Source organism: Anguilla rostrata, chromosome 3 (genome assembly GCF_018555375.3).
Source record: "Anguilla rostrata isolate EN2019 chromosome 3, ASM1855537v3, whole genome shotgun sequence".
Classification (NCBI taxonomy): domain Eukaryota; kingdom Metazoa; phylum Chordata; class Actinopteri; order Anguilliformes; family Anguillidae; genus Anguilla; species Anguilla rostrata.
In genome coordinates this window covers 41,373,616-41,401,428 of record NC_057935.1, presented here as the reverse complement: position 1 = coordinate 41,401,428, position 27,813 = coordinate 41,373,616, and the positions used below count along the sequence as shown (strand labels likewise).

The following is a 27,813-nucleotide window of genomic DNA, read 5'->3' as shown; positions in this document are numbered from 1 at the left end:
GAGATCCTAGCCAGTGAGATGTCAGTATCTTTTTGCTTAGCAGCAAACCCCTCTGGGCACTTGGGCACCAACAGTCTGCCTGTGCATGAAGCACATTAAATGTCTGCCTGAGCGATACTGGTGAACAGCATTTGAAGGATAGCTCATGCTCGTCTGGGCTACTCCTAATTGATAGACAGGGTTACAGCAGAGAGCTCTGCTAACGAATGCAATTGAACATTCCAAACTGGGAGAAAATCGGACAGGTAAAATATTTTAAAAGCAGTAATGACATAATTCCATTGTTAAGTTATGATTCATCCTCTGTTATTCAAACGAACATGTTGCAAGCAGCCGCTTCTTGTCCCGGTTTTGTCTATAGCATGCACCAAAAATATTTGTTTAAAATTGTTTGTCTGTGATTGGTATTCCATGTAGTATGTGAATAATGATCCATCACTGGTATCTGTGTGGCACAGGGAGCGCATGAAGCTTCCCTACATGAGTGATCAGTGTGAGCAGATGTTGAAGATCTCCAACGAGTTTGTGCGGCTGCAGGTGTCCCACGATGAGTACCTGTGTATGAAGGTTCTCCTGCTTCTAAGCACAAGTGAGTTTCACACTCAAATTGCTTGCCTATTTGCCCATGAAGCATGAAGACTCAGCTTTTAGTGACACCAGTCTGGTGACAATCCAACGTGATTTAATTAGTTTACTGTGCACAGATGGTAATAGTATCAACACATCAGATACATGTAAATAGAATGCTTGTTCCCACTTCAGCAGCCAGAGAGCGTGTTTGCTATCCCTTGTGTCTGCTCAACATGTTTATGATTAAAATGAATTTTTAAAATAAATATTAAACACCATTTAAAATGCTTATGGTCTCCCGAGAAGGACACTACATGTAGATGGTTTTCAGCACCACCTAGTGTCTCTTTCACCAAATCTGAAGCCCCCTCCATGACCTCCCTGGATACCAACCCTCTTGTTTTCTTTTTAGAGGGCACTCTGTAAACATATAACAGTAAAAAAAGAACTTGTTTGTTATAGCAACTCAGGGGCTGTTTAATTTATACAGATGGGGACATAATGTTTTTTAGGTCCCTGGGCATCTGATTCCTGCTTGAATACACTCCAAAAACCAGCAATTTTTCAAGGACAGATAACTTTTTAAAATTATGATTTGCCGGGAAATTACTTGGCAACAGATATTTAAATTGTTCACCTTTTCTTTTCTTTTTATTCTGTTTCATTTTTTATGGCCTACATCTCAATGCATTGTGGTGGTCTCTTGAGGACTTTACGGAACTTTACATTATAAATGCAGCTAAATATAGGGAGACAGCACATTGGGTCGACTGGGTGTAAAGCAGCACACTTAAGCTCTATTTTTGAGCAAGGCAAAACCCTGGCTCCCATGGTAGAATATTAGAACATTTTACTACATTCAGTTGTTCAAAGTACAGAAATAAATGGTGAGAATAGTCTGATTTTAATTAATCGTTTATCAAGGGAATCCCTAAGAGTTATATGATGATCTAATAACCATTCAAGAAACCTTACCAGTAAAACTACAACCTAAATAAAATTAGTAATGTTGGAATATATGTCAAAATTATGTCATTTAAAAGATGCATAGAATCAAAACTCATGCTAACTCTGAAAGAGTCCTCTTTCATTGATGATAATTGTATTATACAAGCATGACTTGTATCTCAACAAAAACACGTTTTCAACGTAACAAGCTCTATTCCAAATCAGTGCTACCAATGTTTCCTTAATTATTTAGTCTATCTTGGCCCTGTTTTTTTTTTTCAAAAAACAAAAATAACAAAAGTTTCCTCATGGAAGACATTATTTAAATGAAAGAAAACACACTCCAGAAAGGTTATAATATTTATACTTGGTTGTCAAATTAATTTTACAAAATGTACAAGTTCTTGTATTTTTTGAAACTTAAATACTGAAGATATATTAAGTAATAAATAGAATACTTCATTATCCCCATGGGGAAATTTTTATTGCAGCATGTAAAATTCACATTTTATGAACAGAAACATACCAAGGAACATACAATTATTTGCACTAGAGAAGGTTGTGTTAATAAATAAATATAGATAATTAAATACTTTTTGAATATTACAAACCTATCCAGACATACATTAATGTACTATATGTTTGGGTCAGATGAGTTTAGCCAAATAAGTACAATAGTACAATTTATTTTACAGTATAAAATAATATATTAATCTTATTTGTGAACACATTTTTCTGAACAACAATAATAATGGATTTTATTCATGTTGTGCTTTTCATATACTGAAAGCACTGGAAGCCGACAATTGTTGTCTGCTTCCAGTGTAGTCATTTTTAAAAATGTTTTAAGCTAAATCTGTGATTGATTGGCATTTCACACTGATGTGACACATACAGTTTGAATGACCACATTCTCTTCAGATGGTAAGATTAAAAAAAAAAAACACAGGGCCAAGTTACTTGAAATAATTTCGGAAACATTGGGTTGCATTGCTTTGGAATAGAGCTTGTTTAATGTGTGTTGTATTGTGTGTTAGATGGTCTGTTGTTACTTGGCCTCGTTTTGATGATTTACAGACAATGCATGAGTAAACTTGGCATTTTTGAAAACATGTTTTTGTTGAAAATTAAATCTAGAGAAAGACTGCTGACATGCATGCACACACATGCATGCACACACATTCTAGCTGAAAGAAACACTGGTGTAGATTCAGTAAATTATTTTTCACCATAAATTACAAAGAGATGTCATTTTTAAATGGATTACACTTTTTTTTTTTTTTCATGAGTTTGTTCAAAAAAATAGGACATAGGAACAATTTGACCTACTAATTGTTCCTATGTCGGTAGATCTGTAGGTCTTGCTAACATTAATTTGAAAACGTGGCATTTACAGGGTAGCTACAGAAGCCTAGTTATAAAGTAGTTTACACTAGCAATTTGACCGTTGGCTTCTTTAAGAAAATCAGTAAATCTGCCATCAGGAAATCCATATGCCACCCGTATATGGATTTCAAGGTGTATTGATTTCAAAATCAATAAATCTGCAGTCATGAAATACATATGGCTCCCCCATATGGATCGCAAGGTGTATGAATTTCAAAATTAATAAATCTGCTGTCATGAAATCCATATGTCTTCCTCATATGGATTTCAAAATCAATAAATCCCCCCCCCCCATATAGATTTTTCAAGGAGTAACTTTGCAGATGGCATACCTGCTATCCCAATCCCATATCTGACCTATCTACATACGTGGCCTAACTATCCCATTTATACATGTCCTATCATATGAATCTTGTGTTACATTTTCTTTCTTGTAAGTATTTGTATGTACATTATACGCTTTTCAAATGAAAATAATCAAGAATATCCAAGGACAAATTAAATTACAATGTGCATCATTGTTTTATAATTATGAATGATTTGTTTCCGTGTGTCTACAGTTCCAAAGGACGGACTTAAGAGCCAGGCCATTTTTGATGAGATCCGCATGTCCTACATCAAGGAGCTGGGCAAGGCTATTGTTAAGCGTGAAGAGAACTCCAGCCAGAACTGGCAGAGGTTCTACCAGCTCACCAAGCTCCTGGACTCCATGCACGAGGTAAACTGGACACATTTTCCTGTATGCTCTTTGATGTGGTGTACCACCTTCTTTCTGCAAGTCTATTGATTGGGTCCAGACTGTGTTTAGGCTAGAAAAGGAATTTATTTATTTTTATTTTATGGTTTGGGAACACTTCAAAATAGTTGGAAATTGTCCAGTGGTCCTCAGTTCATGATGACCTTAGGTACCTGCCTAAAGGACCAGGCAGACCACATTTTAAACATAATCTCAACTATTGATGACTCAATCAGTAGAGTAGTGAAATAGCACATTTATTTCATCAGTTCAGTCTTACTATATTTATAAATGTGCGCTGGAAAAGGGAAAATGCATGCCATACTGCTAATAGAGTACCTGTTTTGCCAAACCGTGTTAACAGTATTTGCACAAGTTGAGATGCAGTACTGACGGAAGCCAATCATTTGGCTATGTATTGAATGATGAACAGTTCTGTGTGGTGCCTATGGGTAAATACTATTGGATTTATTTCTACAGATAGTGGGAGGACTCCTGAACTTCTGCTTCTACACATTTGTGAATAAATCCCTGAGCGTGGAGTTTCCTGAGATGTTGGCAGAGATCATCAGTAACCAGTTACCAAAATTCAAAGCTGGGAGCGTGAAGCCACTTCTCTTTCATCAGAAATGACAGCCTTACAGTGCGACAAGATGCCTTAAATTCCACCAGCTCACCCCGCTACGCGCAATGTGCTACACCCGGACAAGACATTCAGAAAACACGGAAGGGAAATGGGACAAGCCTGTGCAGGTGGTAGAAGCCATGAGGACAGGAGTGTAAAAGAAGGAAGACTTGCAAGGGAAAGACACTGAACCAACACGCATCAGAGTGGTAAAATCTTGACTAAAATGCTTTTCTCATTGTATAAACTTAAAACACTGTCTAGTGAAATATAACCGCGTGGACAGTGCTGATGCTCACATTTTAGCATTTTATAGGCCAGTCACCATTATATGAGCTTCAATGACAAAACACACACATAGTTTAATATGTTAATATTTCATTGTGGACATAAATGCAAATTACTATCACTTTTTGGCAAATTGCCAACAATTAGCAGCAGATATTTTTTATGTAAGGGATGCCAAATGTGAAAAAATACATTTATGATTTATTTATATCATCTATGAATTATAACATGTCTTGAGTTTAGCATTCCTTTGAATTGGCCCAAAATATTTTAAAAAACATTTTTTTAAAGAATATTTTCTACAGTTAAGTCATTCAGTTTGTGCATGCAGAGTGCTTAAAAGGATTACAAATGTATATCAGAAAAGGGAAAAGATGTGCCTTTTTTTAGCTTTGGTGTGTGATTTTAGCCATTCTCTTCATCTGTCCATGGCGAGTATTTTTCATAAAATAACAATTGACCCTCATATTTGTATGAATTTGTTTTATATTATTGCACTGGCAATTTTCTGCTTTTTGATAGCCATGTGTATTTTTCTGAAGGGGGCAGCTCAATATGAATTAAAACCTTAGACATAAGGTATAAGCATCCAGAACATACTAGTTTTTCATATTGTTTTCATGTGCTTTTCTCATTATAAAATATTTTTTCAACACTTTCAATTCTTTCTCTAATCTCTGCTTTAATAAAGCAGTTTTAAACTCAGAGTAGAGGCCGGTTTGCTGTACATGATGTGACTGTTTAATCAATAAGCTTTATAATTTAGATTGGAATTGGGCCTAATGACAAACACCAATACCTAATACTTTGGTTACAGTTATTTTAATTTGAGGGAAAAAATCCTTGATAGCTAGACTTAGTTTAAACAGGGTAGGTATTATTGGCCAACCAACATTAAAGCACAGAATCAGGTTTTCATGACTTTTAAATAAGGCAAAAGAAACCAGTTGCCTGGAGTGGTATTCCGATATGATGAAATGTTAAAGCTGCTACCTTTAAGTATAAGCCATCCTTGATTCCCAGCTCTACGAGGTGTGTCACTTGCTATTTTTCATACCTATTGGATCTACGCCACTGTCTAACTGCAGCATCTTTAACCGTCCTTAAATCTACAATGTCTACACCACCGTCTAATCTAGCATATTCGCCGTCATCCAAGCCTCGCCTCCCATTGTCTTTGGAGCACCAGTTGGTTTGTCGCATGTTGCTGTTCCTCGTCGTTTGGTGTCTGAGCGCATTTCATTTGGTGAAATGTTTGTTTTGTTTTGAGTTTTTACAGCTCTCCTGATCATGGACGAGCTGAAGTATGGTTTGGGAGAGGAGTAGGGCGATACTCGGGGAATTTCTATATCTAGGTTTTGCTCATACATTTGTGTTCATTCTGTGCCAAACAGTTTAATTTTCATTTGTATGTTTTTTGTGCTCGTCTTAACATGTTTATATAAAAAGGAGGAAAAAAGCTGGATCGTTTTCTTACTGTTAAACAATATTTTCTTTTATTTAAGACCTGAATAAAAACAGGTAATGTGTGCTTGTCTGTCCAGGTTTCCATTGTTTGGAAAAGTGATAGAAAGACTGGGGTTTCACCAGCAGACAAATTCTTCGTTATTCTTCACTGGTTGCGTATTTGATTGTAACGGATATTTGACATGCACATATTAGAAATGGAGGTTATTGATATTTTAAATGTCGTCACCAGCACAGCATCTGGTTTCAGTTCAAATGGTTCCCCACAGCTTTTTGGTTCTACACCGTGCACAAGTGCATTCATTGGGTTAAGCTGTCGAGAGAGAGCACAAAACGGGTTATGATACCCCAGGAATGAGCAGTTTTGAAAGGTGTATTTGCATGTATGTATATATGCAAGTTCCTTCAGAAGTGTAGTGTTGGAAATTGCCTAACTAACGGTTGATAATTGAAAACCAAAAGGTTGTTTCCAAAGGTTGTTTTTTGTAACAGTGTTCAATTCCAAAATCCACAATCCATGTACTATTTTGTTTGTTTGTTCACTAATTCAGCTAATGTTATGAGATTATTTTTTCATTTTATACAGCTTTTTCAATAGCCTGATAACATTTTGAGTTTTTAACTGTATATTTTTTTATTATTTCAGAATGTTTCTTACATGTCATCATTTGTTTATCTGAATTGCTAGTCAGAGCAAATCTAGGTGTTCTTGCATTTAATGAAATTGTCTGATGCTTCCATACTTGGAGACAGTTGAAATAAGGTAAGAAGAGATTTAAGTTTTTTGTGCGAGTTCTCATACCAGAGAAGACTTGGAACATTTTGTTGAGTTACGCGTGTTTTCTTAAACCATAATCTCAGGCAGGTCAAATTCCATAATGGCTCCCAAGACTATTGAAAAAAAATTATCTGTATTGTAGAAAACTTGATTTTGTATGAGTTTTGGATTACTTTCACATACAGTCTCGCAGGAAGCAGCTTGAAATTAGCATGTAAATCACTTTCATAAAGGTGAAGATTATTTCATGTTGCAAAATGTATTTTGCAAATATCAAATGAATGTAAAAACATATTAAGGGCAAAGGTTTTACATTATCCTACCATTTCACCCCCTTTTTAGCCAAGGCTTTAACTCCAGTACCCTCTGCACTGTTATCAGATTTTTTCAACCTGGTCCTATGTACCATCTACAGGCTTAAAATTTGCCTTGGTGGTATATTTACCCCTGGTTGAAAACTTAAGAGTATTGTAATATATTTCATGGTGACAATTAGAATTCTGATTCTAGAATTGGAATTCTATTTCAATTTGCACAAAAACAACCCATGAGATTATGCATTGATTCAGGAAATCTAATAAGAATTGTACATGCTTCATTTATTTTGTTTGTTAAAGGGGTAAAAAAAAATGTGGTCCTGGGTAACTTGGCTTCTAAAATGCATTTTCTCCATGTACAGGCTTGGCCCTGTAGCCGAGGAATAAACAGATTCATTATGACCGTTACCAGGGGTTTGCAATGGGAGGATATGGCCGTCTTTTTCCCATCATGGTTGGGTAGGCATAAGTTCATCAGCTTTACGGTGCACAAGTGCACCATAGCTACCTGCTGGCCATTTTCTGGACCTCTCTTCCATTTGGCACCTTTCCTGTAGTGCATTGTGTGGCCTGTAGTGTGAAAAATAGTCACGTCAAGGAGGCAAGTGGGTGCACTTCGGCTATAGTTGTACCTGCTCGGATGTAGGAAGCACGGTAGTGACATGACAGCATGGTTCAACTGACCCTTCAAAATCCGAGACAAAGAAGGAAGAAAAATACTTTGATGGGCACACTACCTACTTCTGTTGTAATATGCAGAATGGTTTTGTCTTCAGTTGATTCATATAATCTATTACAACAAGAATGGGTGCTGTTTTGGTTGTTTTGTTGACAAAGAACTGTATGCAAATGGGGTTGATGATGAATTTCTGACTTGTAAATAAATGTAAATTGTGTACCACATTGGGGAAATTTTAATAAATTGTCACACTTTCAATAAATCACACACTTTAAATAAAACGGGAAACAGGAGAGTATATTTTATATATAATTTTTATTTATTATTATTTCATATATCACAAAACAACAATGACCAAAGCCGATAAACAGAAGGTAAAGCTCATCATTATCAATAATGAATTTTTTGGTTTTTGTCATTTTTATTTTCTTTGTAATTGTTTAGCACCTTGGTCTCTTGTAATAACTGTGAAAATCACCCAATCCCTAAAAATATAAACTGTGTGTGAAAGTAATCAGCTAACTAGAGCCTGAAAATTTGCACTACCCTAAAAAAAGTGGATAAAAAAAAAATATTTTATAGATTATAAGATACATGCAATTAAGTGATCATTAAGGGCAAATAAGTATTCACTGGCATATGGTTTTCTTTTGCTTGTATTTCAATTATGTAAATGTATTCCAGTGTAAAGAGCGAAGTGTATTAGTAAAAAAAATAGTTTTCTATTCTGTATTATATCTCCTCTCTAGTAAATGTCTATCTTTTCACCCAGTAGATCAAATGTTTTTGACTAAGTTTTTTTTTTTTTTTTTTTTTTGTGTGTGTGTGTGGTACTTTTAAAAACTTTTACATTTGTACTCTGATAGGTATGATGTTAATGCTATTGTACAGAAAAAATGGTAAGTTTATTGTAATCGCTTATAACACAGTTAAGATGAGAAATCATTCATATAATAAATGCGCTTTTCCATTTATGTGCTTATTTCACTTTCTTACCACAGTCATTGTTTGACTGTTGTATTCATTGAATAATTACACACAGATGTTAAATACATATCAATTAGTTACTATTTCAAGAAAAGGATGTTTTTGAATGGGATCTTATGCTTTGTGATAGTTGTCATACCACATTTACACCCAGAAAAGAAAGCGATATCTTTTTGGTATTGATATCAGTGCAACAAAAACGGGCGCAGAAATAAGTTATGGCTGTGCTCTATTGCCAAGACACTGCAGGACCATGCTGCTGTCCAGCTACAGATTCAACCAAATAAAATTAAAAAATTAATGCAAAAATACAGCAGCAGTCAAGTAATACTTTTATTTTTTTAAAGGTTTTGGTAAAACTCCATTTTATGGTGCATGCTTGTGTAGATAAACTGTAAATTATTATTTAATGAAATTATTTAACTAATGAAGAGTCATACATCCAAAGTCTACAGTATGTAGGCTAATCTGCATAGTATGTTGGAATATGACACCAGTTATTGATTCGATGACATGCCATGAACAATTGGTAAGGCCTCAATGACAGAATTACATGCAGTAACAAGGCGTATAGTAAAAATGTTGAGGTGAGCAATACTGAATTATAATTATTTGGTTATGTACTTTTAGTACTGTTCATAATAGGTGTCCCAAACCGTATGCATCTCAGTCACTGTATGGTTTCTCAGCCATGTCTGTTTGGAGGGGTTCCACCAGTTTGTTGTGCATCTGCATCATTCCTGCAAGCAGAAACCATCAGACCTCAAAGAGTTAGGTGTCTTTAACACTTCTCAAGAATAAGCACTGCATTGATGAGCAATGGGTTGATGTGGCATGATGTACAGAATCATTGACAGATTTATGTGTCTGTAAGGACTTCTGCAAGTGTAAGCAGTCATCTTGTCACTGGTTAGTTTTCAGGAACTAACCATCATTATTATTATTATTATTATTATTTGCAGTAGTAATGTTTGGGGGCCAAGCAACTAAGATGTTGGCCCCTTGTAATTGTGAGGACTATTTTTATTATTAGGGGTCCAAGCACCAACTGAATATGCTTATATCATTCAATATGGTTTACAAGGCACACCTATGACACCATTGTTGTGTTGTCCGTTTTGTGATGGGGCAACAATCACTCCTCCTTGCATTTTGTGTTTGTAATCAACTGTCGTGTGCTGTTTTGGTCACACACTTTTGGTCATATAGTGTATTTCCAAAGGTATCTGGACACCCCTTAGTCTGGGGCTATTTCTTATGGTTTGGGCTAGGCCCCTTAGTTTCAGTGAAGGCATATCTTAATGCTACAGCATACAATCACATTCTAGACTATTCTGCTTCTCCTACAGTTTGTGGAAGGCCCTTTCCTTCCTCAGCATGAAAATGCCCCCAGGCACACAGCGAGGCCCATATAGAAATGGTTTTGTCGAGAATAGTGTGGAAGAACTTTACTGGCCTGCGCAGAGCCCTGACCTCAACCCCAACCAAGGGAAAGCCAATTGCAAGCCAGGCCTAATTACCCAATTGGTGCCCACTAATGGAAGCAAATCTGTACAACAATGCTCCAACATCTAGTATAAAGCCTTTTCCAGAATAGTGGAGGTTGTTATAGCAGCAAATGGTGCACCAACTCAATATTAATGCCCATACTTTTGGATGAGATGTTGGATGTCAGGTGTCCTTGTACTTTAGGCCATGTAGTGTATTTCTTTGTCCTTGGTAGCATTATGTACACAACCATGATCAGAGACTTACCCTTGAAGTACTTGACAGTTTTTACACGTAGCTCCAGGGTGGCATCCTCGTCACACACAAAGATTGTCTGCGGGTGCTGCTGGAACGCTGATACTGTCCACATGTGATTTACACCCTCTTCAATGGCTTTGTAGAGGGCAAATGCCTTGTGTGCTCCTGTGATGAGGATCAACACCTACAGACATTGTTTCCATTCATTAATCTTGTGACAAGTATGAGAAGCTTTTTATTCTTTTCTTTTTTAATTTCAGTGATTTCAGAAAGAAAATTTGTTGAAGAAAATGGTTTCTGAATGGTATGGACAGATAAACATATCCTACCTCCTTGGCCTCTAGGACAGTGCCCACGCCCACGGTCAGGGCCATAGTGGGAACTTTGGACAGGTCACCATCAAAGAAGCGGGCATTGGCCAGGATGGTTTCCAGGGCCAATGTCTTCACCCTGGTGCGAGACACGAGACTGGAGCCCGGCTCATTGAAGGCAATGTGGCCATCAGGCCCAATACCTAAAATAAAAGACCAGTTATCTCTTTTAATATGTTTTCAAAATGTCGCTGACAGACATGGCAGAATGGGTATGAATGCCACGCATAAAGGTCAGAAGCAAATTGCAGATATTTAGAAAAGTGCTACTTTTTGGAATTGTAAACATTTCCAGAAAAGGTAGGTTTTACCATTATAGACTACTCTCTTTAATTCCAACCACAGGTTTTTGATAGGGTTTAAGTCCAGAGACTGAGATGGCCATTGCAAAACATGGATTTTCTGTGTTGTTGGAAGGTCCACCTCTGGCTAGGTCAGCTAGGTTTTGGGCTAAAATGATGTGGTACTTGGTTGAATTCATTGATCCTAACAAAAGCCCATGGACCACTGGCTGCAAAACAGCCCAGAAACATCAATGATCTGTCACCATATTTGATGGCACAGTTAGGTATTTTTTGTATTCATGTTTTGCTGCCAACTGACAATAGTACCTGGGCCACTCTATAAGCACAAAGCACTGATCACGTAACATTCAGCCATGGTCTGATTAATTTATTTTTCAGTCACCACAAGGTGCTTGGATCACTGTAAATGTAGTTTTGTTTTTGAGGATTATCTGAGCCCAGAGCACCAAAATCATACCTCCAACGAAAAGCTGGATTCCTCCGGCAGCTTTGATCTTGTCTTCAAAAGCCTGGCACTCTGCCTCCAGATTGGCAGCATTGCCATCCAGAATGTGGGCATTCTCTGTGCGAATATCGATGTGTTTGAAGAAGTTATTCCACATGAAGGAATGGTAACTTTCTGGATGATCTCTGGGAATTCCTGTGAGTTAAAAGGGAAGATGTATTAACGACACTTTTGTGATGGCCCTTGATTCTAATTCCACTTTTTGGGTAAACAAAGCATTTTTATTTGCCAGTAATGTAAAGTAAAAATACATGTATGAGCAACATTCATCATTTCTCATAACCTTTAGAGAGGTAAAGTAACATACCCACATATTCATCCATGTTGAAGGTTTTAACATACTTAAATGAGATCTCGCCATTTTTAAAGAACTCAATCAGTTTCTTATAGCATCCTAGTGGGGTACTTCCTATGGAAATAATACAGAAAAAGATGAAGGCAAAAAGATACAAATACAAAAACATTAAAGGATACTTTTCTATGATATTGCATATGATGCATTTGCAGTACATGTAATAAGTCCTTGGGAACCCCACATATGTTTTTCTTCCCAGCTACAATTTCAACTACTGATTTATAACAAGCAGTTCATTGTTCTACCCAGGTTCTAATATATTATGTGATGACTTAGCATCTTAAGTTACATTATGTCAAAACGTTATAAGCATGCCATAAAGAGTTACTGTCCCATATTCACTTCCCAGGACTTTAAGGTAGGATAAACCTTTCATTTCTATAATGTGACAAAAGGCAAATGATTCATTTAAAAAGAGATTACATTTATAAATTAAATAAATGATGACAGTGACTAGTAAAATCCATGGCATCCTATTTGTTGAAAGTGTGAACACCTGTTCTCCAAAACTTAATCATTTCTTCAAAATAAAGGGTTCAAAGACAAAGCAGTTGGCAACGAGCCAAATCTGTTACGGAAAAAATTCCAAAAGAACGTAAACGCCTTTCAACATTCTTCACTGTCAAGAGATTATGCTAACAATGTTTGACAGTATCAGAAAGGAAGAAAGATGACTGGTTTTAGAAATAAACTGTATAACACATTTTAAGTGTGCTTACCTGTGGGAAGTCCTAAAGTGAAGAATCTGTCTGGCCCTGGATTAAACTGAACAATTCTGTTCCTGATATATTTAGCTGCCCATTCACTCGCCTTGTCATAATCATCAAGAATAATCAGTTTCATTTTCCACAACTTGACATTTAAAATGTAGTCCTGAAAAATGTACTTGTAGAGTAAGAGAGGAAAGCTGCAGTTTGAGTACCTGCCAGACGACAGCTTGCATTAAGTTCTACCACACCTCATTCAGACTTTAGCCCCATTAAAAAGGTGAACACTGAAAAACAGCCAATGTTCAGGCCACAGATGAGGCCTGTATAAGTTAATACAGGAATTATTACCATGCAGGCATCAAACATTTACACATGAGAAAATTTGCGACTGCAGTAAATTTAAGCTTTAAAGGCTATTTGAGTGATTTATGCCAGTAATGTTCATTTATCTAAATTGACTGAACATAACTGCTCCATTACTTGTGTCTTCAATAACCGACCAACCCCCCCCCCCGTTTTCCTAAATCGTAAAAGAAGAAACTACAGTCATATCACAAGGCAGGTATGGGTGAGGCTGCTATAAATGTATAAATGCTACATAGACAACACCAGACAGCTTTCAGGTATATGAAGGCTAGATTGACTCTCGAGACAAAAAACAAAAAAATTAATTGCTGTTTTAAAGTGTTGCTCAGTTGGCTCAAAGAAAAAGGCCCAAATAAGCATTGGAAATTACTGAAAATTCGGAGAGCGTCGGCACGTTAGCATTGTGAGCTGTGGTCACGTGGCCATGGCAATGTGGCTCAGTCATGTATTATGTTTGATGAACTGATCTGGACATTGCCAGCTTTCCTAATACTGGAATATTATTTTACTGTAATCTTATTGCATATAATGTAGACTATGGGGTATTAGTAGCTCCATGGGCTATACTTGTCACACATGGAAAATTCTCATTCAAATTTACTACTGTATGCTGATATGTGCTAGATCAATGTAAATTTGCCCTTGGACTGATTATAAATAGCAACATTTTCAAAAAACTAAATGGAAATGTCATCCCAGGGCATGCTACAAAATACTATTCTGCAAATACAGAAGAAAGTGTTGTTTTATTGCAGCACAAGAGTGAATGATTACATATTTACGTGTGTGTACGTGTGTTATAATGCTTTTGCATTATTTTTTGTGCGACATCAATGTTTCAATCTTAAAGTGCAAATGTATTTGCTTTATAATGGACAAAAGGCATTTCATTCTTTTTCAGAGAGGTTTTGGACCCCCTAGATATCCATCCCCCTACAAGAGAGTTATAAAGTAATTCCCACTTGAAAATGAGGCAGACGTTAGGTCCATGAGTCAAAACAGTTGATTTGTAGTGAAATATACAGTACACTCACTAGCTACTTTATGGTATACACCTACTTTTTAATGAAAATACCCTGATCCTCTAAACAGCAAATCATGTGGCTGAAACTCAATATATAAAGCATGCAGACATGGTGAAGAGATTTAGGTTTTTTGTTCAACCAAGCATTAGAATGGGCAAGATGCATGATTTAAGCGACTTTGACCGTGGTATGATTATTAGTGCCAGATGTGGTGGTTGTAGCATCTCAGAAACAAGCTGCCCTCCTGGGAATTTCACACGATACAGTCTCTAGAGAATGGTGCGATAAGCAAAAAACATCCAGTGTGCGGGAGCTCTGTGGCCAAAACACCTGGTTAATGAGAGAGGTCAGAGGAGAATGGGTAGACTTGTTCAAGCTAACAGAAAGGCCACAAATGCTCAATTTTGCATGCTTTATATATTGAGTCAGTCGTGTACAACAGTGGTGTGCAGAAGGACATCTCTATGCACAGCACGTCAAACCTGAACCAAAACTGAACAATTGAAGACTGGAAAAACATCATCTGGTCTGATGAATTTCTGCTCTGACATGCAGATTGTGGGATCAGAATTTGGCATTAACAGAATTAATCCATGTCCTGCCTTTTGTGAACAATGCAGTCTGATGGTAGTGGTGTAATGACATGAGGAATGTTTTCTTGGCATACCCTAGGCTCCTTAATACCAACTCAGCATGATTTGCCACAGCTCACCAAAGCATTGTTGCTGGCCATGTGTATCCCTTTATGGCCAGTGTAACCTTTTTCGAATGGATACTTTCAGCAGGGTATTACAAAGCACACATCACATCTCAAGCTGGTTCCATGAACAGGACAGTGATTTTAGTTCATTCCAATTGCCTACACAGTCCCCAGATCTCAATTCAATACAGCACCTTCAACATGAGGTGGCATGGGAGCTTTGAAGCATGAATGTGTGGTCAAAATGTGTGGCAGGAACTGTGTGATGCTATCGAGTCAGCATAGACCAACTATCTTGTTGTTGAATCCATGCCGTGAAGAATTCAGACAATTCTGGATTCTTGTGGGGTTGTCAATGACTTATTACATGTACTGCAAATGCATCATATGCAATATCATTGAAAAGTATCCTTTAATGTTTTTGTATTTGTATCTTTTTGCCTTCATCTTTTTTTGTATTATTTCCATAGGAAGTACCCCACTAGGATGCTATAAGAAACTTATTGAGTTCTTTAAAAATGGCAAGATCTCCTTTAAGTATGTAACCCCGTTTCACCTGACTAGATAGGTTTACCTAATGAAGTGGCCGATGAGTGTATGACTATTTAATGATTTACAGCAATGCACAATTTAGCATTTTTGGATAAATTTGGTGACACTGAGACAACAGGGTACACTGTTAACATAATGCTTAATAAATTGTAAGTAGTTCTGCATATCACCTGAAATTTTGCACACTTGTGGTCAGGTAGTGTGATCCAGGAAATATATACCTTATACACCTTATATATACCTATTTTACTGATATGACTCCCAGTATTTAATTCTAAACTAAAGAACTTCATTAAAAAAAAAAATTTTAAATCGTTTTTGCATTTGTGGCACTTTATACCTGAAGTTTGAAGATGAAATTAAGTATTGTAAAGGGTACATGAGTCTTGCGTAATTTAAGCTATTTGTAAGTGTGTGGCACTCACATCTGGTGTTATAATGCCTTAAATGGAAAAGTACATAAATTGGTGAGGATTAGCTAAATTTGGTACCTTGGTATAGGGTCAAATTTGACCTCTTTAGTCAGTCTTGTAAAGATGTCCGAAAAGGGTAAATCAGGACCATAGAACAGTTATGTGAATTGAGCAAACTGTGCTGTTGCCCTGCCACTGCATGTGAACTTCCTAGTTTGCTGTTCCATTTCATACCGAGGCACTGTCAGTCCAGGACCACTCTCATGGATGTCTACAGCCCCTTTCTTCTATTCTTTTAGACATGCTGCCATAGCATCCTGGGGCTTTTCCATATTATGCTTAGGCTTCTTCATATGCAACAGTTAATGCCATAATTATTTTATGCCTAACCTTCTCCCTCCTCAATTTTCCTTCCTGGGGATTCTGCCCCTTCCCCAGCCCTGAGCTCACAGATTGCTCCAGTCAGATTGTCCCACTGTTGGTTCAAGCTGATGCCATGACGCAACCTGGAAGCCTAGATGCATCACCCCACCCCTATGAACTGCACATTAATGTACATATCTTTGCTTGGACTATCTATTCACCAGCTAGTTTAATATCTCAGACCGTAACCAGCCGATGGTTTAATCATTGGTTCGAATATATCCCTCATTCCAATTCTGTTACCATTCATTCAATTTTTACTGTTACACCAGGCCAGCCAGTGTAGGATGGGCTCCCCCTCTGTAGCTGGGTTTCACCCCAAAAAATTTCCCTTTGGGGAGTTTTTTCTCACCATCATTTGAAAGTTTCATTGTTTAATTTTTCTTCACACTGGGGTGTTTTTTCTTTACTTCACTTGCTTTTTGCTTGTACAAGTTTTGGCCTTTTTTCTTTCTGTATCCTCTGTAAAGCATATCAGTATATATGCAGTTGTATAAATGGATGCAACGTAAATGCTATGTAAAAAGTTGTGCAAGTCACTCTGGATAGGAGTGTCTGCTAAATGCCTATAATGCAATGTGCCACAGTTTGTGCAAGGAATGCCCTTCTGTACCAACCTTGTCTTTAAAACGAGGGCATACTCCACCAAATTGGCATAAATGAGCATTAGGCATTCATGGACTGAACAATTATAACTTCAGCATCCACACAAGAGTTGCATGAAAATAGCATGGCTACGTATCTGATTTTCACATATAGATGTCGCATGAACTGGAAGTGGAAAAAAAAACAATTCCAAGCAAACTTTTCTGTTCATACTGTTCTAAAAACATTCAAACTGTGTCACTTGAGGGAAAAAGTTCAGTATGAACAAAGCCTAAGTGTAAGACACTTAACTATAGGATTCAATTAACCTTTACTGTGAAGAGGACTTAAAAAAATGAAAATATATTAAGATGAATGCAAGGTACTAGATTCACGTTCAGTACAGTTCTTTGATTAAATGTCATTAAATAATGTTAAGAATTATCTTCAGTCACCTGCACATTTCAAGAATATATAAAGCATTAACATCCAGTACAGCTTCAATTTTGTTGTGCTTTTAGTTTGGCAATCAAAAATAGCTCTCTGATGCAGAACTGCAAGTTCACCAAGACTAAATTTCCTTTATTAGTGAAATGTAAAATACTTAGGATGTCTTTTTACTTAAACACATTCATTTTACCAGTCAATACAGAACATCAGCCGATTTAAAAAGTCGCACAAAAATAACTGGAAAGAAAATACATCTGGTTTTAAAATGATAAAGTCTAGTTTTCCTGTGGGAAAGATTAACAGCAAAGCACCCTATTGAAGATGACACTCAAATCCATTGCTTTGGCCAAGTGCAGCTGATAGTCATAACTATACCACTTCACATATAAATATAGTTGCTGAAATTGGGCTTATAACAATGAACAGGTTTCTAGGCAATAGTATCTTCAATTTTATTAGAACGAAGATGACAAATAAATATTTAATTTCTTGGTGAAAGCAGCTCAAGAACAGACGGTGATGTATTTGATGATGGATGTCCACCAAGCTCTCTTTGCCTCATGCTACTCGTCATTCTCATAAAGTTTGGGATCCTTCCTCTTGCCCTGTTCATGGACGTGGTTGCCCCATGTGTAGGTGAGGTACAGCAGCACCATTGCTTCAAAAGAATAATAAAAAAATGTTAAAATTTGAACCTTAAACACCAGTCTTTGTAATATGACGTTTGAGAAGTTTTTCCAACTTCTACTTCTATTATTAATGTAATAAACCAGTGCAAGAATGAGGAATCAAACTTACGGGGAGCAACTTTGAAGACGGATCCTGTGAATCGTCTCCACACATTGGGAATTCCCTTGGAGAAATAGTTGGGAAAGGCCCTTTGTTCAAATGGGGAGATGCTGTAGGTGATCACATGCCTGATCCTCGCCAAATCTCCAAAGTGGCGGCCCATGGTGTTCTGAGATCTGATCTGGGGTTAAGAACACAAAAATATATGCATCACCCTGCCTATAAACTGCACTATACTTACCTTCATTTGGACTTCTACTATTCCAGCTCTGTTATTACCTCAACTGTAACCAGCTGAACCAAATGTATTTGCTGTCATAGACCCCTTATTACATTTCTGTTAAATCCTTTCTACCTGTACTTTACACCAAGCCAACCAGTGGAGGGTGGTCTCCCCCTCCATAGCTCATAATTTCATATGAAAATATCAGAACTTGCAAAGGTCCAAAGGCCTCATTCACAAAACATTGATTTATTGTTAACTGTGATTATGAATTGTTCCATAAATGTTTGGGTACTCATCTTTTTTCTCATCTGAAAATGCTCTTTGGTGAGATCAAAATCTATGTGTAATGCATATGCAGAATGTTTCTATTTAGAATTATTTATTATTCATGCAAAGTAATTCCAAATAATTATAGACTTCATTAACAACAATTGTTTATCAATACAATCAATTACTTTATTAATATAATATATTATTATATATGCTATTGATTTTAACTACATTAACTAACCTACAGTATCTGAATAACATTAAATTTCAATTCAGCTTTAGTTAATTTTAAGAACAGGTTTGGTAGTTTTAGTTTAATTTCCTTTTTTCTCCCCAAAACAAATTTTTATTTCAGTTTACAAAAAAATTTTTTTTTTTCTTACGCATTTTAGTCTTCATTTTATTTCACATAATGACCGTGTTAGGAACATGTAGTTCATTTCATTTACTTATTGGTAATGACTGACAGTGACATATAAAGACCCACAAGCGTGCAGCCAAACCAAACATTTAGCAATGGCTGGTCTAAGCTCGTTTTAGAAACTTCTCGTTTAAGCCAGGAATGCACACAATTTTTGGCTTGAAATCTACTTTTTCAATGGCCAGCACAACGTGATCTACCAACCAGTACATTGGCAATACTGGTTCATATCACATTCAAATGCTATTTTTCCAGGGAGCTAGCCTAAATGTATTGAGATGGGGGCATTACAAGGGAAGTAGGTAACTACCTATCTCTAGCAGAGAATTTAGTAGACATATTACTTTTGGCACTAGGAGCTCACTAGAATTGTATCTGTATTGGCATAAAAGTAAAATTATCAGACCCATTTGATATAATAGGACAAAGAAAAATCCCAGCTTTAGATTTAAAGCACCATTATCCATCGGATATTGAAAGTGAAATTCCCTGCATAAAATGGGCCAGATTTATTGTGCCACCTGTTTGCCCAATGCCATATACATTCTAAACATTAATCTGAGTTTTCAACACTTCTAGCTGCTCAAGAGTGGTTAAGCAAGCTGGTGGTCAAACTGGTGGACTAGCAGACAATATAGCCTTGAACAGCCTAGGCTCTTTTATGAATTGGACACTGGTTTTTTGTAGGAACTTTTACTAAGAACAAAAGAAGAATTTAAGAAAAGTTTTGTTTATTAGGCCCAGTGTCTGAAAACGTCATTTCCTTCCACAATAAAGCTTTGGTACCACTTTCAGAACAGAAATATTGGAAAAGGTTCAAGAGGGTTAAACTTTATGTACTAGGTTTGATCTTCACAATGTTCCTTAAAAATTTAATTTGAAAAAGTGCTGGTCCTACCTATAGCCTATACTTTTCACATTTCATACATAATACACAATTTCAAATATGAAAACTTTTATAAATCAAGTCATAAAACTTCAAAGAGATTACTCTTTCAGATTGACAGCAATATGTATTCTAATATGCTAATATGTATTCACAGTTGCCGACAATAAAGAGGGTGAAGTCAAGAAGTTACTGGCTTCACATGGAACGAGCCATACCTATAGGCTACTATATGTAGTATCATCACTAAAGTCAACGGCACATTAACAGCCTCCTCAGATTCGGTCAGCAGTATACTCAACGTTAGCATAGCGGATCTAACTGATAGCTAGTTCATCTTTCCGGTCACAATATCAACGTACCATTCCCAAAGTGTTTGCACATTTTTATTACTCGCGTAAAAGTCCTACGGTAGCCAGAAACACAGATAGCTGGTTAGCTTTCCAAATCCCTCACATTCCCAATGGGGAAATGTAAAGCTAACGCTAATCGAGGGGTTGCGACGATCCATTCATCTTACTCCATATTTTTGCGGGGTTTCACAGGAGTTGTCTGCTTGGGGCCTGGAACCAAGTTGATGAGGCAGTGATCTAAGACCATTAAGTCTAGGCAGCCTTTTCAGCACTGCAGTTCCAAATTTACCTCCCTGAGCTGGAAAAGTAAAATCTCCAATAGCTGGCCAATTAGCATGTGAGTCCTAGTCCTGTCACTCAGCAGCTGGTAAGTTACACAACGAAAGTTACCTGACTAGGTGCTAACTAACGTCTACCTGTGTAGCTTTACAGCTACCCAAACAACTAGCCAGTTAGCCAGTAATAAAGTGATTAACCTTGCTAACTTCAAAAATTGCAACGATTCACACCTAAACTACAACTTGATAATCTAAATGGCCACAACCAGGTTGAGTCACTTTGCTAGAAAATATATCGCTATGGTCGCTGCTAGCTGCTAAACGTCAGCTACCTGGGAAATTAAGGAGACCTTGCTTGACTTTCACAAGGGAGAATTTAACAATTTATACAGCGCTAACACTAGCTGAAACCAAACGTTCAGATACACTGTAATATAATTCTGAATAATTAAGTCATGTTTTCTAAACACAGACAGCCATGCCTTAAAGCTAGTATAACATTTTAAACCATTATTTATATTTATTTTGGTTATTTCGTTACCTTACTTCTCCAAGTGTCTCTCTAATGGCGACGTACGATCAGGGTCATTTTGAACTTCCGGGTAGATCATACGTATGTTCCGGTGACAACCGAAGGGCGGAGGAAAAGTGTAGCCAAAGATGTTTCCCTTAAAGGAACACAATGTGAATAAAAGTATGTGGACACCCCTATTTTTATACGGTCTATGGGACACCCCTTGGCCTGGGGCTGTTTTTCATGGTTTGGGCTAGGCCACATAGATCCTGTGAAGGCAAATTTTAATACTACGCCATGCAATCACATTCTAGACAATTATGTGTGCCCCAAACAGTTGGGGGAAAGGCCCTTGCCTGTTTCAGCATGGCATAACCCCCGGGCACACAGTGAGGTCCATATACTGTAGAAATGGTTTTGTCAAGAATGGTGTGGAAGGACATGATTGGCCTTCACAGAGCCCTGACCTCAACCCCATCCAACACGTTTGGGATCAGTTGGAAAGCCAACTGTGAGGCAGGCATAATCGCCCAATCAGTACTCGACCTTACGAATGCTTTTCTGGCTCAATGGAAGCAAATCCCTGTAGCAATGCTCCAACATATAGTATAAAGCCTTCCCAGAAGAGAGGCAGTTGTTATAGCAGCAAAGGGTGGACCAACTCCATATTAATGCCCATAATTTTGGATGAGATGCTGGTTGTCATGCTTTCCACATACTTTTGGCCACATAGTGTATCTTAGTATCGCTGCACAACTGAATGAATATGGCACTACAATTAGAAATTTAGAAATAAGAATGCTGTGAAAACTGAAAATTATTTTAGTCAAATATGGTATAATGGATTAGTGTGTACTCTGGCAGTTACCTGTGTTGTTTGTACAATGAAGTGTATGATGTTTATGTGAATGTTTAAAAAAAAAGTTCCTGCAGGGACAAAAAAAAAATTGCTGTCTCATTTGTACCGCACATGCGCACACTGCCTGATCTGTAAATGTTACATCAACATTAGGCAGCGATAGGGTGACATCGCAGATCCATCTGAAACGTGTTAAAGTCCCGCACATCGCAAAACAGTGACTGGACCTATGGACTGGACACAGAGGTCTGACTAGCCCTAGGAAGTCATTTGAAACAATGAGATTTCCCATAGAGGAAAACTTAAAAAATTGTATCTTATCCTGAGCAAAAAATTGTACAACTTCTTTCTCCAAAGGATGTGTTTTGCATATCAAGTTATTGTAAAAAAATCTATTTTTATTTTTTTCCCTCAGATTTACGAGTTATAAAAACAAAATAAATAAATAAAAAACTACACAACAGACATTTACGTCATCTTGCTAGCTAACAAGCGTCAAGCAAAATCAGGCATTGATAGCAATTTTTATATGCATTATGGGTATAACTGGGTTGAAAATATGACTCTAAACACCTTAGTTTGGTAGAAAAAGGCATAAGAGGCATGAGTTTCTCCACAATAACCCATGGTGACAATGAGTGGTGTGGTGCAATGGACACCATATTGGTTTCTGCAACTTTCATTCCATATGATAGAATTCAGTGGTTCAGGAGCACTCTGGGAAGTAAACCATACTTTTTAGGAGGTGCCACATAGAGGAAGAGGCAGAGCCATCTTTGGGTCCCATAAATCAGAGAGGAATATGTGGTGCCTTTTTAGTACAAGGACGAGATGTCCTACAACACTTTTGCAGTACCACTGGAATAAAGTATGAAGGATAGTTTTCACATACTGCCCATTACATACAAAAAATATGTACTAAACACTAGGCAGTATGCTTAGTAGACATTACATATTTTGAGAACACAGAGGCCTAATCTCAAATTCAAATTGAGCCTGACAAATAATATTTTTTTGCCACATAGGTAAGTAATGTACACAAACAGAAGAAAGAAATTATTATAAACGACAATTAAAATACTTCATATTGGTATACGCCATTTCAAAATCATCCACACTTCATCCTCCAATCATCCATCCTATAATTAATTATCTTTCTTACAGTGCATGCTCAGAAAAACAAATCATACGGACTGACTGGTCAACCAAGCGTGAACCCTAACCAACAATACCATAACCAGCTGCCCCTTTTCATGCTCCTTGTGCAGTACATTCAATAAAACAAATTCTCTTTATCATTGTGTTTGTTTTCACAGAAGCAAAAAGTGAACATTAAACTGAAACAAGTCACATTTTCCATTAAGAAAAGAAGGATATTTCACAGTCTTGGTCTCTGTCACCCTTTGCCTTTAAGCATTATTTAGGTAGGCACTGAAAACACTTCCCTGATGACCTCAAGAGAGACCTGTGGTTTGCAGGAGCCAGACATTCTGTGAGCTACTGAGCCATGCAAGAAATGCAATAATAAATATTTTAAATTCTAAATGAGAGCAGTAACCAGTGTGGGGAAGCCAATATTGGGGTGACGTGTTCTTTTTGGTTCTGTTTAAAACTGCAGCAAAGGGCCTATGTTGACCTTGACATGATGAATAGACTGAATGAGTACTGCATGAATCATTTTTAGTACCCAAAGAATCATACACTGTAGTGAAATAAATTTAACAGTGGTGGCGAGTGGAAAGAAACCTTAAGATGCCATGTCGTACAGGGACCAACTAAATACTGCAGCAAAACAAATCTAACATTGCAGTAAGCTTAACATTGATAGATAAAAAAGCAAAATTCTTGCCATTTAGTGGCTTAAATGTTAAATTATTAAATCACCAATTGTATCATCAATCATATAAATTAGAAAATCATAGATGGACATGTGCTTGCTTTTTTATTCTTTCCAATGAATATAGCAATATTCAAAAATATTTTGTGAATTCAGCATCAGCCCAACCAGACCTTACAATCCATGTACACAATATACATATTAAATATCACTGTTGTATGATGCATTCAGATTACCAAATCAGTCCTCTCCATTCAGCATACAGTAATTTCATGACTGAGGATAATAAATACAGACTGACACATTAAGTTGTCCATGAGACAACTATCTGCAGTCTGAAGGTATAAAATTAACAGTAAAAGTCATCTCTAAGAGTTTTTGACTACAATTTATATATTTTGTCCAGAACAGGTTTACTTAAAATGTTACCAATTGTGTTGATGCATTAAGCAAGAAAAAACAGAAAGATAACATCAAAAAATAAATTAACAAAAATAACTTAAAAGGATATCTATAACCCAGAATCGAAGAAAACAGGCCTTTTCATTTTCCCCCTTTGTGCAACACTGCGTTACAAAGGCAACTATCAACAATAATGGAACAAAAGGATACTGCTGTTTTTAGTTAAATGGTTACAATAACAAAAAAGTATTTCAGCATTTACAAATTTTCTAAGTTTGGCCAAAATATGTTGGCAAACAAAACATTTGGTTAAGTAAATTCTTCTGCTCTAGATACATGTAGTCCTCATGCACAGTCATTTCAGTAATTTGTCACATTCACTGGTAAGGGTCCAAAAATGAAAAGATGAGAAAAAAAGTCCAAATATGCGAGGTGGCAAGTTAATCATATGGATCGTAGTAAAACTGAGTGAATACAGGAATAACAGTTCACCGACATGTACACTTTGTGGCAATCATATCCTCATATTCCTTGTAGGCAATGGAGCCATCCTTTTCAATGGTTAAAACACTCAAGGGATTATATTCAGAAGGCACACATGAGGGCCTAGGTACTGAGGAGTCCAGCTTCTCATAAATGATGTTTTGCACCATAGTGTGTACAGGGGAACCATAGATGAATCCCATGGCCCTTGGACAAATACCTTTACAGTAGCGGGGGTTATATTTGTGCGGAGCTATGATCCAGTGGTCTAGTTTGAGCTGGCTGAAGCTTACTCTGAAGTCATACAAGCCACAGTCATCTGTTGGGAATGCATAATTCAGGAAGTGGTCCACAGGGCTGGGTGCCAGGCTGGACTGAGCCATTTCGCTATTTGGTAAGTTGCGTCTCCACCGTGAAGCCCTTTTATCTGGCCCATGCTGCACATGGTTCTTCTCTGCTCCTGCCACCAAACCAGCCATCGGATTTTCTGACTCAGCTGCAGTGGGCCACCTCTGATAAGCCAGCTCACTGGTGTCATTGAGGTACAAGAGGAGAGAGGGTGATCTGATAGTGAGTTCCACAGGACCTCTGTGACCCAGGTTCCTGCTGTCAGGTCTTCCATCTGTCACACAGGTCAGGTTGATAAGCAGGTGGATGCCTTTCTTTTGGGACTTAATAAGGGGGTGGAGAAAAGCAGTAACGTCGACCTCTACCCATTTACGGCGACTCCTTTCTGTGCGAACTGGAAATTTCACAGAGTAGTGATTACTAGGGCAAAGCTGCTGATGATCATGTTCCTGCTCTTGGACGTCCAGGTAGCAGACTGAGGTGAATGAACTGGTCTGGTCCTTCTCAAAGGAGTAGAGGAAGACAGACTTCAAAAGCTGTTCGTTCACTCGTACACGTTCAAGGTTGTAGGAAAGATCTTGCATAAAAATCTCTACAACAAAATATGAGACATGTTATGGCTCATTTAGTTGTTAAAGTCAACTTGGCAATCACATAGCCTGCAGTTTGATTTTAAAACCAATTAAATACAATTTAATTTATAAAAACAAATATAGTAATTTTATAAACAAAGAAAAACAGAAAACATTTATAATTCTACATGGCACCTTTTTCCACCAAGTTATAAACTTCGCGTGTCACGAGGTTTCAGAAAGTATTGATACCTTTGCTTTGTTGAAGGCATTCATCTCGTGGAGTGATCAATCTCACGGTGTTGTACAGCTGACTTGAAGTACCTTCCTGACTCCTCTTCTGCTTTGAAGCCACTCTGTAGAGTCTTTTCATGTAACGAACGTATTTGGATTCAGGGATTAGTTTCGGGGCAAAATCTCCCCATGTAGCCTGCTCCGATAAAGCTTTCAACAGGGGGGACAATATGGTGCCGTAAACAGTGGAGTCGACAGTATCTTCCGGGGCGTCGGCTGTGTCTTGTGAGGATGTACCGGGAAAGCCAACGAAAACCCGAGGTAAAATAATTCCATGGAAGTAAAGTACAATAATTATTTTCACTAGAGTCTCCATCGTAATTATTCCACAATTATCCCGAATAGACTCAAAGATCAGCCCTCGGCACCAAGCAACCTATTCGTGCGCTGCTTTAAACAGGTGTGCCTAATCAAAAGAAGTTTGGCTAATCAAAACGTCCTGAAAGTCCCACAGAAAAAGGAGGCAAAACCGGTAGCTTCGTATTATTTTTTAAAATCCATATGGCTAGGCCTTCATTTCATTTTGTGTTTATTAGCACATGGCCACTGAAACACTTGGTGAATTTCTTAGTCTGTCTTCAGAATTGCAGGATTGAGAGTGAGTAGAAAACATCTAGCCTAAATGGGGGGTTGCGAATAAGAGAAACGAGCTATCATAGTGTTTACTTCCCCGGTTGGTAATTCTTTGGTTTGCTGTACGAAGAATGAAGAGCAATCAATGTTTTCCCCAGCACAACCCTATTCTGTTGAAATGCAGTACACTTTTGTATGGGCAAAAACTATACCATCAAAGAGTATTACGGATTGGAATTAAAGGCATATCCACCACCCTGGTATTGATAATAAACTAAAATCAGTGAAAACAGTTTGACGGTCATTTTCGTTGTAAGGCTTCACACGCTCGTGATGCCCCCAAAGTTCTGAAACTAATCCGGTCTATAGCAGTGTAGGTTACTGCCACATCCAGAAACAATGAAAAATCAGGCATACTGTTGCCTCACTTGTTGAGATCATATCCTTATGGGCCATTGAGCCTGGTGTCTGCCTCGCCCCCCCTGGCCAAAGTGAATGATTCAATGTGACAACCGAAGTTACCTTTATTGTATATGGTATTATCCAGTTAACTGATATCATCTGTTATCATTCAGTTAACTGAAACCAGAATGTTCAATCAAGCTAATTCCATATGCTTGTCAAAGGTAGAGATGCTAATCACTTAGTTTGTAAAGGGTTGAAGACAGAAATGGGAAGGAACAGAACAGTGTTTATTAGGCTTATGACAAATAATCAAATGGAAAAGGGTGTGAATGTTTTAGAGGCAATGTTGGCTGCCTAGTAAATTATTGAAGACTGAATGAAAATGTACCAACTGTGGCTGGCAGCACCTCTGGGCAAAGCACACTTGGCATTTCCATTGCCCAGGGAAGGCATGTATTCAGTCAGCCGGGATGATGGCATCTCATCACATGCTAGTGACCCCACTAGTCAATCAGGCGTCCACAAGTCTTCCTGTTGAGCTTCACAGCATCTTCCTCAGAATTATTAATGAGAAAAATAATGTCGCTGTAGCTCAACTGTCTCATGTGGTCCTAAGTTTTTCATATAGAAGAATATATGGTTTCATTAATAAGGATGTTGCTGATCTAAACACATTGCCAGAATGGACATCAGGTAACCTGCAATGTAGCATGTATAATAAGTCTGGTTTGATGCCAGATTTGTTTCACAAAACTTTATTGTTCCACAATAAAGTTAGTCAGCAAGCTCATTAATGCCTCTTTATGAAATACCTCCACATTGACGGCTCTTACTCATGTATGTAAACACAATCGTTTCCATCAGTCTGCCTTAAGCTTGTGAAGAGTTGTCAGTGTGTCATTTGTAATTGAACTGGCGAGTCATGCCTTTGTGTTTGTCAGAGTAATGCAGGTTTGTGATGACTCATACCTACATGCTACAGAAAGGTCAGAACCAAACCTGCCAGGACAAGTTCT

At 37.5% G+C, this 27,813-nt stretch overlaps 4 protein-coding genes across 5 annotated transcripts in view; 1 reads left to right on the top strand and 3 right to left on the bottom strand.

The window, feature by feature from the left end:
• nr3c1 (nuclear receptor subfamily 3, group C, member 1 (glucocorticoid receptor)) overlaps positions 1–8,768 on the top strand; it is a 30,723-nt gene extending 21,955 nt beyond the window's left edge. Inside the window, exons 7-9 of the mRNA XM_064327629.1 lie at positions 459–589; positions 3,465–3,622; positions 4,121–8,768. Of these exons, the coding sequence (XP_064183699.1) occupies positions 459–589; positions 3,465–3,622; positions 4,121–4,273 (442 nt within the window). The 3' untranslated portion in view covers positions 4,274–8,768. The remainder of the gene's footprint in view (positions 1–458; positions 590–3,464; positions 3,623–4,120) is intronic.
• Positions 8,617–13,066, bottom strand: gnpda1 (glucosamine-6-phosphate deaminase 1). The gene is made up of 6 exons (XM_064327630.1): positions 12,783–13,066; positions 12,016–12,117; positions 11,661–11,843; positions 10,857–11,041; positions 10,537–10,711; positions 8,617–9,521 (listed from the first exon to the last, which is right to left on the bottom strand). The coding sequence occupies exons 1-6, from the start codon at positions 12,904–12,906 to the stop codon at positions 9,448–9,450; spliced, it is 843 nt and encodes a 280-aa protein (XP_064183700.1). The 5' UTR covers positions 12,907–13,066; the 3' UTR covers positions 8,617–9,447.
• A 4,326-nt stretch (positions 13,067–17,392) lies between these two features.
• LOC135250864 (cytochrome b-c1 complex subunit 8) lies at positions 17,393–21,207 on the bottom strand. 2 transcript variants are annotated; one of them, XM_064327627.1, is made up of 3 exons: positions 21,052–21,207; positions 18,086–18,257; positions 17,393–17,945 (listed from the first exon to the last, which is right to left on the bottom strand). In XM_064327627.1, the coding sequence occupies exons 2-3, from the start codon at positions 18,237–18,239 to the stop codon at positions 17,851–17,853; spliced, it is 249 nt and encodes an 82-aa protein (XP_064183697.1). In that variant the 5' UTR covers positions 18,240–18,257; positions 21,052–21,207; the 3' UTR covers positions 17,393–17,850. The 2 variants fall into 2 exon arrangements, with proteins under 2 accessions (XP_064183697.1, XP_064183698.1); XM_064327628.1 differs by having other exon boundaries at positions 21,057–21,181.
• Positions 21,208–23,808: 2,601 nt separating this feature from the next.
• Positions 23,809–26,878, bottom strand: gdf9 (growth differentiation factor 9). Its single transcript, XM_064327626.1, has 2 exons — positions 25,778–26,878; positions 23,809–25,545 (listed from the first exon to the last, which is right to left on the bottom strand). Exons 1-2 carry the CDS (start codon positions 26,133–26,135, stop codon positions 24,611–24,613), a joined length of 1,293 nt encoding a protein of 430 aa, XP_064183696.1. The 5' UTR covers positions 26,136–26,878; the 3' UTR covers positions 23,809–24,610.
• Between the last annotated feature and the right edge of the window lie 935 nt (positions 26,879–27,813).

Bases quoted from the DNA above. Each gene is read 5' to 3' on its own strand.
- gnpda1 (XM_064327630.1), bottom strand. From the start codon at position 12,906: ATGAAACTGATTATTCTTGATGATTATGACAAGGCGAGTGAATGGGCA. The intron at 11,042-11,660 runs GTATGATTTTGG...CTTTTATTTTAG, and splicing joins AATCCAGCTTTTCGTTGGAG to GTATTGGGCCTGATGGCCAC. The intron at 9,522-10,536 runs GTAAGTCTCTGA...TTCTGCTTGCAG, and splicing joins AACTGTCAAGTACTTCAAGG to GAATGATGCAGATGCACAAC.
- LOC135250864 (XM_064327627.1), bottom strand. From the start codon at position 18,239: ATGGGCCGCCACTTTGGAGATTTGGCGAGGATCAGGCATGTGATCACC. The intron at 17,946-18,085 runs GTAAGTTTGATT...ATTCTTTTGAAG, and splicing joins CGTCTTCAAAGTTGCTCCCC to CAATGGTGCTGCTGTACCTC.
- gdf9 (XM_064327626.1), bottom strand. From the start codon at position 26,135: ATGGAGACTCTAGTGAAAATAATTATTGTACTTTACTTCCATGGAATT. The intron at 25,546-25,777 runs GTATCAATACTT...ATTTTGTTGTAG, and splicing joins ATGCCTTCAACAAAGCAAAG to AGATTTTTATGCAAGATCTT.